Consider the following 12497-nt stretch of genomic DNA (forward strand, 5'->3'; position numbering starts at 1 on the left):
GGCCTCTGGGCAGCCGCGTCTCAGATCAGGGAGGCGGCGGGGCCTCCGGGGCACATTTCATTTCCTAAACCGCTCTGCAGACATGAGCTCATCCGTCTCTCTAATGTGCTCATGGAGGTGCTGACGCAGCGCGGCGCAGGCCCGGGTCTCAGAGCGATCAAGCGATTTGCCCCGGCTCGCGGGAGGGGTCCGCGCCAGCACCACGCAGCCCGGGATGGCCGAGGCTCAGCACAGGGAGCCGGCGAGGCCAGCGCAGCATCTCGCTCGGCCGCCTTGTGGCTCCCGGCGGCGGGGTGGGAACCGGCCTCACGTCCACACGGCACAGACTCCACAGGCTCGGCGGCCAGACAGAGTCTCGCTCCCCTGGACACCGCACGCAGGGCGAGGGGCGCAGGCAGGAAGACACAGACGCCACCGGCTACCGCTCCGCACGCTGTGGAGCCCCGCCCCCCTCGACGGGATGGCGCCGTCGGCCAGAGCTCACCGCTGCCGGTCCAGTGGGCCTGCTCCCCGCTGCAGCTCCTGTGCAGGGCTGGGGCCGGAGGAAGCAGGCCGACGGGCTCTTCCAAGATGCAAGACGGGGCCCAGCCGCTGGCCGGGCGGTAGGAGGGGGGAGGAGCCCCAGAGGCCTTCCTCCCAGTTGGCACAAGGGGTACTGGAAAGGGGAGCAGTCGTCAGTGCCACCGCCGGGACGGGGCAGGTGCGGGGGGGGGCACTGGCCCTGCCTTGCCTCGCTGGGTCGCCCTGTCTTTGTTAAATGGGGGCACGCATGCTATGGAACCTTCCAGTGAACCCGTTTAGGTCTGTCCCAAGTTAACGGGCCCACCGGCTGCCCAGCCATGCCCTGCACCCCCGAGGCCCCTTTGCCCGCTTCCTTCCCTAACCTATTCCTAAGCCCCAACCCGGCCACGAGTTTAAAAAACCCAAGAACAGGGGCGGGAAAGACGTCACAGCTACGCTTTCAGTTGAGTTTTGCTGAACGCGGACTCGGAACCCATCTAAGGCGATGACAGGGGGCTGGGCGCCTGCTCAGCCAGCCCGGGCCTGGCAGCGCCCGCCCGCGCCCGCGCCCGCGCCCACCTACCGATGTCCGTCTCCTTGTGGCTCTTGATGTACTCCGCCAGCTCGAAGTTGCCCGCGATGATCGCCACCTGCAAGAGAGGACACGGGGTTACGGCGGCCACCGCGGGCCGGCACCTCCCTCGCCGTGACAGCGAGGCGAGCCCAATCGTGGCCTTTGTTTAGAAAGCAGGAGACAGACGGTCAGCTTCACTGAGACGCCGTGGACGAGCCCGTTTCGGGGCCACGGCACGGCCTGACTTAGGTGCACCGTGAAAGGATCGCGGTTTCGTTAGCGGTTACACGAAAGTACGTTTCCTTGTGATGAGAACCCTTGGAATCTACTCTTTGACCAACTTCCCCAAACACCACACGGCAGCCTTGGCTACGGTCACCGTCTGCACGCCGCCTCCCGGGGCCTATTACCTCACACCGGAGCTCGTCCCCCCCATTTCCCCGCCGACAGCCCTGCCGCCAGGTACAAGGCTCATTTCTTTTTCTACGAGTTTGGGTTTTTTCGGCGTCCACCTTTGAGTCCGCTCATGCTGTGCGTGTTTCGCTGTCCGATGTCTCTCGCGTGGCGCGTTTCGACAAGGACTGATGTCACTTGTCCTTCCCAACGGGGACCGTCGGCACGGCACGGACTGTGGGGAACTTCTAAACGCATTGTGTCCGCGACGACGCAGCGCCGTGAGTTACCCGGAAACAGCACTTCTTGCCCCAAAGTGACCACCGCGAGGAGGGCGTGTGACCCCTTACGGACCCGGCTGACATCCGCACGAAACGTTTCACTTTATCCAACGACGCGGAGGAAACGTAACAAGTTAAATGATAAACGCTAAAATCACGCCTGCCTGGAGTCGTGAAACTGTGTAGAAAAAGTGCACCAATCTGGCGTTTGTACGGTATTTTATTTGAGCAGCTTCTACAGGAAACCAGGTTCACAGTTTCATTAAAATCACTGTCACGTGTCACGACGGGGACAGAGGTCTCAGATATCAAAACAAGGACCCTCTGTGGGAACCATCCGCTTGTTTCTGTTCCGCCCCCAGCGGCCGCGGTCCCGTCCCGTCACAGCCGCGGGGAACAGAAGTGCCCATGTCCGAGGCAAGCCCTGGACGCGGTTCACCGTCGGCCCACCTCCCAGCGAAGGAAAGGAAAGGAAAGCACAGCCCCGGCCGGTGTGGCTCAGCCCGTCGAGCGTCGTCGGGGCTCCCAAAGGCCACCGGTTCGGTTCCTGGTCGGGCACATGCCCAGGTTGCAGGCTCCGTGCCCAGGAGAGGGCGGGCAGGAGGCAGCCGAGCCACGTTCCCCTCTCTCTCCAAAAATCAATTAAAAATCTCTAAAAAAAAAAAAAATATATATATATATACACACACACACACACACATATATATATAGAGAAAAAGAAAACACACGTCCCACCCCCATCCTCTCACCAGCCTCCTCCTGTGTTTTGTAAATAAACTCAGGCCGGGTCACGTCCTTTAGAAAAAACAAACATCCAGCCTGTAACCCATCCCAGGGCCCCAGGAGACGCTTGTCACGAAAGGGTTTTCTCCCTCCGTTTCCTTGGTGCGGGATGGCGGCCGGTTGCGATCGCGTGGGCCACGCGGGGCGCATCCGACACCCGGCGGATCCCACCCGCTATAATGTGTGCGGGGGACACGCGTTACACGCGCCACGATTAAATTAACCTAAAATTGCCTTTTAGTGCCTTTGGGAATGAAGAAAATCAGAAGGCATTTACTTTATTAGGAGTTCGGTTCCTCACGCCCGGCAGGTGAAGTTTGGGAGCGAGAAGGGGGCGGGAGACAGACAAGAAAAGGGGCAGTTTCCCTAAATGAGCTTCTAACGTCATCGTAAATAATTTAAACCACCGAAAACATACACCAAGGACTCAAAAATCCCGACTCTGGGGCCTGGGGGCTCAGAGACGCGTCTGTGTTCGGGTGACGGCTCCTTTAAAAACCAGGCCCCCCGAGCTCACACCAAAACACGCCGGGAAAGGCCCCGTCCCCGGAACCTGCGCCTGGGCCCCGCCGGCCTTCTCGCCGCTGGCCCGGCCCTGCTGTGTTCGCGGTTCCGTCGGAGCCGCGCTCTCCCTCCCCACTCTGAAAACGCGGCTCCCTTTAACGACACAGACGTCGTCTAATTGCTCAGGTAACACTGCGTTAGGGAAGCAGCCGGCACGGGCTGGGTGCTCCGAGGCGGACGCCCCGTGTGAACCGCACGCTCACACCAGAGCGCCCGCCAGAGGAACCCCCGGCCGCACAGGACCGTCGGGGGCTGGCAGAGCCCACGGGCCGCACTGACGCTCCGGGACCTTGACGGGCACTCAGCAGCCGTGCCCGACCTCAGGCCCGGGGCCGTCACACAGCCACACGAACCCGGCGCTGATGCCCTCCACGGAGACACCGTTCTCCTTGGCTCTGAGACACAGCCCACCTGCCGCCGGGGAAAAGAGCAGCCCTGGGCTCCTGGCAGCCTGGCACCCCAAGCCGCTGGGGAGAGGAAAGCCACCCGCCCCACCTGCCCAGCCAGCACCCCCAGGAGAGCCCAGAGGAAGGCAGGAAACCCGGAGCCAGCACGGAAAAGCCTTGCAAAAAAAAAAAAAATGATCTCGTGGGCAAACGAGAGGCCAGTATGTGGAAGGGAGGAAGCCCGGGGGTCGGGGCATCCGACTGCACCATCGGGAAGCTGCGGGGGGCACAGCGCTCACCTCCGAGTGCCCGTGTGTGCCACAGGCTGCACTCTGTCACCTCCCACCGTGTGGGATGCCGACCCCTCTGCTATCGCCTTGGGACCACGGCTACCTCCGGGGGTTTCTGGGGGTTTCCTGCTTACGCCGCAAGCTCACCCTTAGTCTTGATGCTACGAACTAACACAACGACATCTCCCTCCAAACACAGACTCCGGTCCCTGCGAGATGCGTCGCTGCCACTGAAACCCCAGATGTGGCGGCTGCAGTTACCGAATCGGCCGGCACGTGCGAGTAGACTGCCCCCCCCGCCCAAATCCCTTAGCAACCGCACCCGGTGCCAGCACTCAGTCCTTTCAGTTATGATTCACGGTGCCGTCTGCGGGCAGATGGTGAGACAATAACCCCAGAATAGCTGGTAGGCAGCCGAGTCCCAGCCACGGGAGGCCGGGTGCCACGCCGGGGCTGTGGCTGCGGACACGGCTCCACCGGCCCAACCCCGTTTCGAACAGGAACCGGAACCGAGTTCAAACCCTGGGTACAACGCTCTCGAGTGACCCTTCTGAAGCCTTAACTGCTCCCCCACGGAACTGAGGACCACGTGACCACAGCTAAAGCAGGGACACGCGCGCACACACACACCACACGCACGCCCCTGCCCGCCAGCTCCCGTGGGGCAACACAGCCAGCACAGGAGTCACCCCCAGAATCCTGCTGGAGCCTGACTCACGGCGGGAGGGCGGGGATGTGATGACCCACCGGCGTCCTTTCATCCGCAGAGTCCCCGCCCGCCACGCGCCCGCACACCACCCGCGTCTCCCGCAGCCTGAATGGGGACTTTATCAGCGCGAGTCTGACGGCAGGTCCCTCTCCTCCGAGCGTCGTGTGTGCGTGTCCAGGGCCTGCGGCCCGGGCAAAGGCGAGCCGGGACCCAGTGGAGCCCGGGAGAAACTGAGGCACAGCCGGCTCCGTGCTGTGGTGCACACATCTCCGCCCTCCGTGTGAGCGTACACACTTCACTTCTAAGAACTGAGGTCCCGCGGCAAGGTGTGGGGGACGGGGGGAGCTCAGGACACCGGCCGGGCCATTCCTTTGCTTAATTTTCATTAGGAAACAGACAATGGCAGAGCAAGGTGACAGGAGGGAAAGTGACCAGTAGAGCCGCCAAGCAGGGGGTGAAGGGGGGTGAAGGGGGGTGAAGGGGGGTGAAGGGGGGTGAAGGGGGGTGAAGGGGGGTGAAGGGGGGTGAAGGGGGGTGGGCCCTGGCCCTCTCTCTGTCCCTGCAGACGGCCCAGTGTCTCAGCCTGTGTCACATGAGTGAGTTGGTCAAGGTTGCACCTGGGTGTCCAACAGCTGCCAGGTGGGCGTCTGGAGCCGACCCACGTGCTACATTGTTTCACGGTGGGAACCGGGAAGGAGAAGCAGCTGCTGAACACAGGCGCCCGCTCGCCTGCCATCAAGAGCGCCCACTCAGCAAGGGGAAGCGGCTGATCCTGCGTCTGAGACGACTGGCGCCGCCGGGTGACCCTCCCCCACGTGGCCCGCGACGCAGCAGCAGCAGCCGGTCTTGCATCTGGAGCCGGAGCCCAAGGCTGGTTGGTTCCCCAGTGTCAGCGTCACCAGACGCCAGGCTCGGGGTGCCGCGGGGAAATGTCGCTCTCCTAATACACTGGGGTCAGCACCCGTCGCACTCGGTCCTGGGACAGGGTGGGGCGACCCCCGGGCTTCACCCTGGAAGCATTTCTACCCATCCAATGGCTTCTGTGGTGGCAAAGCCCGAGGGCTGCGTCCAGGCCCATGCCAGTACAGAGTCCGTGACCCTCGCCGGGGAGTCTGGCCCGAGCAGGTCACGCGTCGCCGTCCACGTCCAGCTCTTCCTCTCCTCCGGGTTTAAGACTTCGTGCACGACCACCCCGCGCAAACAGCCCCCAAAACAGGCCGCTCCCGAGTCCAGCTTACATCTCCCCAAACAGCCAACACTTTGAGGACACAGACAGTGTCCTCCTGGGTTCGGGTTCTCCGGCCGCCGCCCTGCAAGGTCAGCCCAACCCTCCCCCCCCTACCTTCGGGGTTCAGAGGGCAGCCGCCCAGCAAACGGATGTGACACCCCGGCCCACCCCAGACTGTCTCTCAGCTCCGTCCTCCACGGCGAGGCACAGAGCCGGCTGCAACGGGACGCCGGCGACACAGAGGCAGGTGCGTGGAGCCCACCGTGGCCACTGTTTCTGTCTCCACGAATCGGCAGCCTCCAGCTGCTCCGTACGTCTAAGACGGCAAGGGTCAGGCACGTGGCCCTGGCTGAGGCCCGTGGAGTGACTACTTCAAAGGCGTCCCGGTCCCCGGGCTCCGGGTGACTGTGGACGGCCTCCCGCCGGAGGGCAGGAAACCCTGCCCTGCTCGCAGGTGAGGGGCCTGAGAGCTGGGGCGCCTGGCAGCCCCCTCCGAGCCGCATGGTAAGCAAACGGCATGACCCAGGGCACGTCCTTGAGTCTGTCCCATCACCTGTGCCCACCGTGTGCACCTGCCACCAACACAGCCGAAAAACCTGGAGAGCGGCCAGACACTTACGACCTGGCAGGAAAGTCACCTGGGTGCCCGCGCCCTGCCGGACAGCCACATGCCTGCTTTCGGGTTTCAGTACGGGAGCAAACCCTCCCCTCCGCCGCGTGGCTGGGGTCTGGCCGAGCGGGCAGGGGGCTGGACTGTCCCAGGGGGACCTACTGGGAGTGACGTCAGCATGAACGTGGTGTCCGCCCCCTGCTTGCCCTGCGACAGGCGCAGGCTGGCTTCCTACCGGCCTGGCACGCACGCGCCTAATTCTCACGATTCGCGGCGGTTGTGTCCCGATGACCCCGCTACGAACATGAACCAACCGGGCTCTCGGGGGACACGGGGCAGGGGCCCCGAGAGCCTCTGCTCACACGTCGTCGGCTGATAAAGACAGCCCGGCTTTTTCTGTGTTTCCGTATAAAGAGGCCTTACTCGGTGCAGGGGATTTGTCAACATCGACCCCTCGGCCAACAGCGCGCCCACGCGGGCCCGGTGAGCTCTGCGAGGCACGGACAGGGCCCCTCGCTTAGGAACACGCCCCGCGCCGGGGCTCCTCTAAGCAGCAAGATCACCAGGAAAAAGCACAGAAAGGTGGAAACCTTGGCAAGTGTTTCTTTATTTGGGGTCACGCGTGAATTTGAGGGAACAGGCGAATCTGCAAATACAGAGTCTGCGCTCCTCTGGACGGCACAGAGGAGCCCACGGTCCCCCGGGGGGCCCCTTCTAGGAAAGGACACCTCCGGCCTCACGTGCTCCCTCGTCCTCTGGTCCCCCTCCTGCCTGCTCAGGACAGACGGGTGGACGGGGACCGGCCACAGCAGGAGGGGAAGCCGTCCTGCGGCAAAAGACGGGCCTCCGAGCGACAGGCCGCTGGCCGGCCCCCGGGGCAGCGAGAGCTGGGCGCTGCGGGTCTGTCCCCGCGGCCACGGCCTGTGTTTTGAAAGCCGCCCGCGGGCGGGGCGGGCGCCTCTCTGGCGCAGATCCGCCCTCTCAACCACCCTGGTCATCTTCCCAGAGCGATCGCCCTCCTCCTACGGCCGTTAGGGCAGGAGGAGGGACGTCACCCGGGGTCGGCTGCGGAAACCCCGGCAGCTCAGCATTGGCCCCACAAATGCTGTGTCTAGAACCTCTGGAGGGACCTACGTGCGGCGTTTGCCCCCCCCCCTCCGCGAGCCCACGGGCGGCCTCTCAACACGACCGCCATCTCCGCGACACCGGATCTGCCGCCGGAAACGGTGTTTGTTTTTCCGAGGGGAAACCGTGATATTCTTGGGGGAAAGAGGGGTTGTCTGGGGGACAGCCCGGGTGCGGAGGCTCGGGTCCCACGAAACACACCGATCTGGCTGCATCGGTGGCACCGCCGGCCGGGAGCTGCGTCTTCAATAAATATCCCCCCTTAAATGCCGGCTCTCTGGAGCTTGTTCTCCAAACATTAAAAAAAATAAATGATTCAGGAGAATTGCGGACTAAGACCCACCTGGGAGCCTATAAATACCTGCAAGGCGACGGCAGAGGAAGGGAGACCACCTGCTCGCCTATTTATTTCTCTGCTGGTTGGCAATCTTTCTGGTTTCTGACGACCACGTTAGCACCCGAGAGGCACCGAGGGAGCCGGCTCGGCGAGGGGGGTGCTGGCCAGGTGAGCTGCGGGCGGCCGGGACCCGGGCGAAGGCGCGGGCGGAGCTGTGGGCAGGTGAAGACACAGCAAGCACCCCCAGGGGTGGGTGAGTGACACTGTCGCACAGGTCGGTCCTCAGCGTGGTGGAGTCAGCCCTGAGCCTCCCGATGGAAACGTCCTTCCTCGCTGGGCCTGACCCTTCACTGTCCCACCCCTTCCCTGGGACTCAGACTGGCCTTTTTTAAAAAAACAAAAATAAAAATATGTTTTTATTGATTTCAGAGAGAGGAAGGGAGAGAGAGAAACATCAGTGACGAGGGAGAGTCACTGATCGGCTGCCTCCTGCAGGCCCCCTGCTGGGGATGGAGCCTGACACCCGGGCATGTGCCCCGACCGGGAATCGAACCAGGACCTCCCGGGTCACGGGCTGACGCTCAACCACGGAGCCGCGCCGGCCGGGCTGGCGTGACCTTCTCTGAACTGTCCCTGGGGGCTCTTCTCTCCTGCCCAGGCCCAGGCTCTCTGCTGGTCCTCCCAGGACACCGGCCAGCCCGGGACAGGCCAGGACGGCTCGCGGAGGGACCCTGGGTTTTTAGTAAAGTAACGGACCCTTCAGAACCGAGATGAGATGGAAGAAATGTCCCATAACAGAACCACTGATGAGAGCACAGAAACCTTACGGAAGTCCCAAAGCCGTGTGGCAGTGCCGGCTCTGTCTGTCTCCCGTCTCTGTCTGTCTCCCGTGTCTGTCTCCCGTCTCTGTCTGTCTCCCGTCTCTCTCTCCCGTCTCTGTCTGTCTCCCGTCTCTCTCTCCCGTCTCTTTCTGTCTCCCGTCTCTCTCTCCCGTCTCTGTCTGTCTCCCGTCTCTCTCTCCCGTCTCTGTCTGTCTCCCGTCTCTCTCTCCCGTCTCTGTCTGTCTCCCGTCTCTGTCTCCCGTCTCTGTCTCCCGTCTCTGTCTCCCGTCTCTGTCTGTCTCCCATGTCTCCCGTCTCTCTCTCCCGTCTCTGTCTGTCTCTCGTGTCTGTCTCCCGTCTCTGTCTGTCTCCCGTCTCTCTCTCCCGTCTCTGTCTCCCGTCTCTGTCTCCCGTCTCTGTCTGTCTCCCATCTCTGTCTGTCTCCCGTCTCTGTCTCCCGTCTCTGTCTGTCTCCCGTCTCTGTCTCCCGTCTCTGTCTCCCGTCTCTGTCTCCCGTCTCTCTCCCGTCTCTCTCTCCCGTCTCTGTCTGTCTCCCGTCTCTGTCTCCCGTCTGTCTGTCTCCCGTCTCTGTCTCCCGTCTCTGTCTGTCTCCCGTCTCTGTCTGTCTCCCGTCTCTGTCTCCCGTCTCTCTCTGTCTCCCGTCTCTCTCCCATCTCTCTCTGTCTCCCGTCTCTGTCTCCCATCTCTGTCTCCCGTCTCTGTCTGTCTCCCGTCTCTGTCTGTCTCCCGTCTCTGTCTCCCGTCTCTCTCTGTCTCCCGTCTCTCTCTCCCGTCTCTCTCTCTCTCCCGTCTCTCTCTCCCGTCTCTCTCTCTCTCCTGTCTCTCTCTCCCGTCTCTGTCGTCTCCCGTCTCTGTCTCCCGTCTCTGTGTCTCCCTCCAAGCACACACAGGTGAGGACCCGGGGAGGTGACAGCCACGTGCCAGCACCTGGAGAAAACTGTCCTCGGAGAGGCGGAGCTGGCTGGCGCCTCACCTCCCCCAGCCCTGGCGCTGTGATAACAAGTGCCTGCCGTCAGGACACCCCGTCGACGGGCGCAGGGGCGTTTCGCCTTCATTTCTGATTGATGAGCAATTCGGGGGCTTAAACTCAGGAGCAGATGTTTTCCTGGGACAGAAACGGCTGGTCTGTAAGCATCTTACACCCACGTCAGCGCCCGGGCGCCAGCCCCCGGCACCCGGCTGGCCCGCGCTGACGCCGCCGCTTAGCGGCCGGAGCGAGAAATTACAGGGAACTGCGTGTGCAAGGCCTCTGCCCAGCCTCGGCGCCTTTCAGCTCCTCCGTCCGCAGCGGTCCGTGACCGGGACACAAAGATGGGTGCAGCCTCTCCACAAAGAACCGGGGACACTGACGCAGAAGCTGTTCGTTCCGACACAACACGTGAAATGCACAGATCAAGTGACGGGGAACCAGAAGGCTGCAGCAACGCCTCCTGCAGAGGAAGAGCTTGGGTTTTGAAGGGTGAATAGGAGTTCCCCGGGCAAAGGTGGGATCATGGTAAGGGGGGCGGGGTGCTATTAAAGATTTTCTTTAAAAAGATGAAGTCAAATTTTACTTTTCCGAATGCCGTGCATCTGGACAGACGGGTCGAAGAGCCAAACCCTTCCCCATGGGTTGTAGCTGCCGCTCCATCCGGCCCCCGTCCGCACCCCGACCACGGTCCACGCTTAGCGGCTTCTCAGGGATTTACCTCCTGTTTCTAAACAGCGCAATCCCGGGGTCTGTCCTGATCTCTTTCCGTTTGTTTATTAGTTACTGACGTCCCGCCGGGGAGGACAAGGGTTGGCTCATTTGTCACACGGCCGATTCAGCCGCGTCTCAGGCTCGGGTTACATCATCGGCCCCCCGTTTCTCCTGTGAAGCTTTGTGTCCTGTCCACGCCAAGAGCACCGTCAACTACGACTGTATATCCTCTGAGAGAACCGAGCCACGTTTTAAAATCTGCTTTCCCCTTTGCCTGCAATACAACTCGTGGGCGACATCCTCTGGCACCGTGCACTGCCCAGGAGGGCAACAGGGCAGTCACCCTGCGCCCTCCTGCCGGCCGGCCCCCTAATTCCCTCGCCTTCTTCCTTCTTTCTCTGCACACGACGGGAAGGTGCCCGGGCCCGTCCGCGGCCTGTCCACAGCCTGGCGGAGCGAGCGCCCCTGGGAGCTTGCTTTCCTGAGCTCAGGGACCGTGGCTCCTGCAAGCAGACCTCCGTGGCACCAGCCCCGGCCTTGCCCACGTGCCCTGGTGGGGGCCAGTCTCAAGGGTGGCTGGACACTGTCTGCTTAGGGGGACAGACTGAGTAACGTTACACTCGTTAAACTGCTCCACCACCTGAGCCGTGGCGCGGGGGACGGGGCGGCCCGGCTGCTTCCGGGCAGCGAGGTCCATACGGTGGGAACCGAGCCCCTGCGCGCAGGTGATGTGACCGGGGAACTGGACTTTAAGCTTTACTTAGTGATAAGTAGCTTAGACAGCCCCGCGCGTCCTGTGGCCACCGTGAGGGCGCCCGCAGCCCGAGAACACTGGGCGGAATCCAGAGCCGCGTTCATACCCCCCGCGGGTTTCCAGCCGCGTTACCCGCCCCCCGGCACCCGCGGCTTTTCATACGGGGCCGTGCCTGATGGTCGCAGGGACGGGTTAGTTTCCACTTTAGAATTTCCTCCTGTCCTGTGGGTGCTTCACATCTAGGTCCTCACCGTGTCACGTGGCCCCTGGTCGGCCTCACTTCCCACCACTGGTGTTGGCTTCCCCACCCCGTCCCCCGGCTGGCTGCCCCCTCACTGCTCCTCAAACACACCAGGCACACGCTGACCACAGGCCCTTTGCACATGCCAGTTCCTTTCCCCGGAATGCTTCCCCCCAGATGCCTGCACGGCCGCTCTCACGTCCGAGGTCGTGCTGGGCTCCCATCGGTAAAGACCCTCCATCCGCAGCAGCCCCCCGAACCTGCTGTGTTTTCCTTCATGCTGTGAACCAACTCTGGCGTCTTTCACACAGATCTGTTCCCTTATTGATTACCAGTGTGACTAACGGGCCCTCCACGAGAGCAGGGGTGTCGTGTGTTCGCCGACGTATTTCCCCGGCGCCCGGGAGAGAGTGAGGCTCTCGCTGGGCCTCTACGCGCCGGTTGGAAAAACAAACCCAAAACCGTTACTCTGCCTCACGGAGATGCTCGGCGTAGGGGCCCCAGCAAGCCGGTTCCCCAGGCGCCTATGCCCAGGTCCAGAAATTCACCTTCCACTTCCCGTTTCTATGGGAACGGAGACAGAATCCCAAACGAGACTTACAGAACCTTTAAAAGAAACTACTTAAAAACAAATGGCGCCCCGAGGGCCTGCCTGGGGCGGGGAACGCAGGCTGAACTGCTTAGGGGACCAGCCAGGCTGCAGCGTGGAAGCGGCAGGCGGGGTGGCAGGAGGGCGCGGTGGGGACTGCGGCAAACTAGCAAGGGCACATCTTTCCCAAGGGGCAGAGCTCCTCGCCCGGCCGGACACCAACACACAGAGGCTGCCGGGGTGGCCACCTTTCCCAATTTTTCAACAGGAGCTGGAGAGCTGAACTCTGGTAAGAGACTCATGGATATTTAAATGTTGGCAAATAATTTAATTTTTTAAAAACTCCTTAGGAAACCTCACCTCTGTCACTCTTCAGACTCTCGCCGCTGAGCCAGGGAATCCAGACGGCTCGCTAGAAGGCGGAGCAGCCGCCCTGTCCCCGGAGCCCCCGGCTCGGTGGGACTGGGGGCGCCGAGACCCTGCACCCCCCGGGTTCCTGCCTCCTGCTGATGCCGCCGGCTCAGCCTTCACGTTGAGTCACTCAGCAAAACCACGGCCAGATAAATGCGTTAAATGTGCCAAGATTCCTCAGAAAGGCCACGCTCGCGA

General features: G+C 62.3%; 1 protein-coding gene across 1 annotated transcript in view; it reads right to left on the reverse strand.

Moving 5' to 3' along the window:
- Positions 1–12497, reverse strand: part of LOC107540356 (SH3 and multiple ankyrin repeat domains protein 2) — a 214349-nt gene that overhangs the window by 178276 nt on the left and 23576 nt on the right. The window contains exon 9 of the mRNA XM_087822068.1: positions 1085–1151. Within this exon, the coding sequence (XP_087678194.1) occupies positions 1085–1151 (67 nt within the window). The remainder of the gene's footprint in view (positions 1–1084; positions 1152–12497) is intronic.

This window comes from Miniopterus natalensis, chromosome 11, assembly GCF_054644295.1.
Source record: "Miniopterus natalensis isolate mMinNat1 chromosome 11, mMinNat1.hap1, whole genome shotgun sequence".
Taxonomy (NCBI): Eukaryota; Metazoa; Chordata; class Mammalia; order Chiroptera; family Miniopteridae; genus Miniopterus; species Miniopterus natalensis.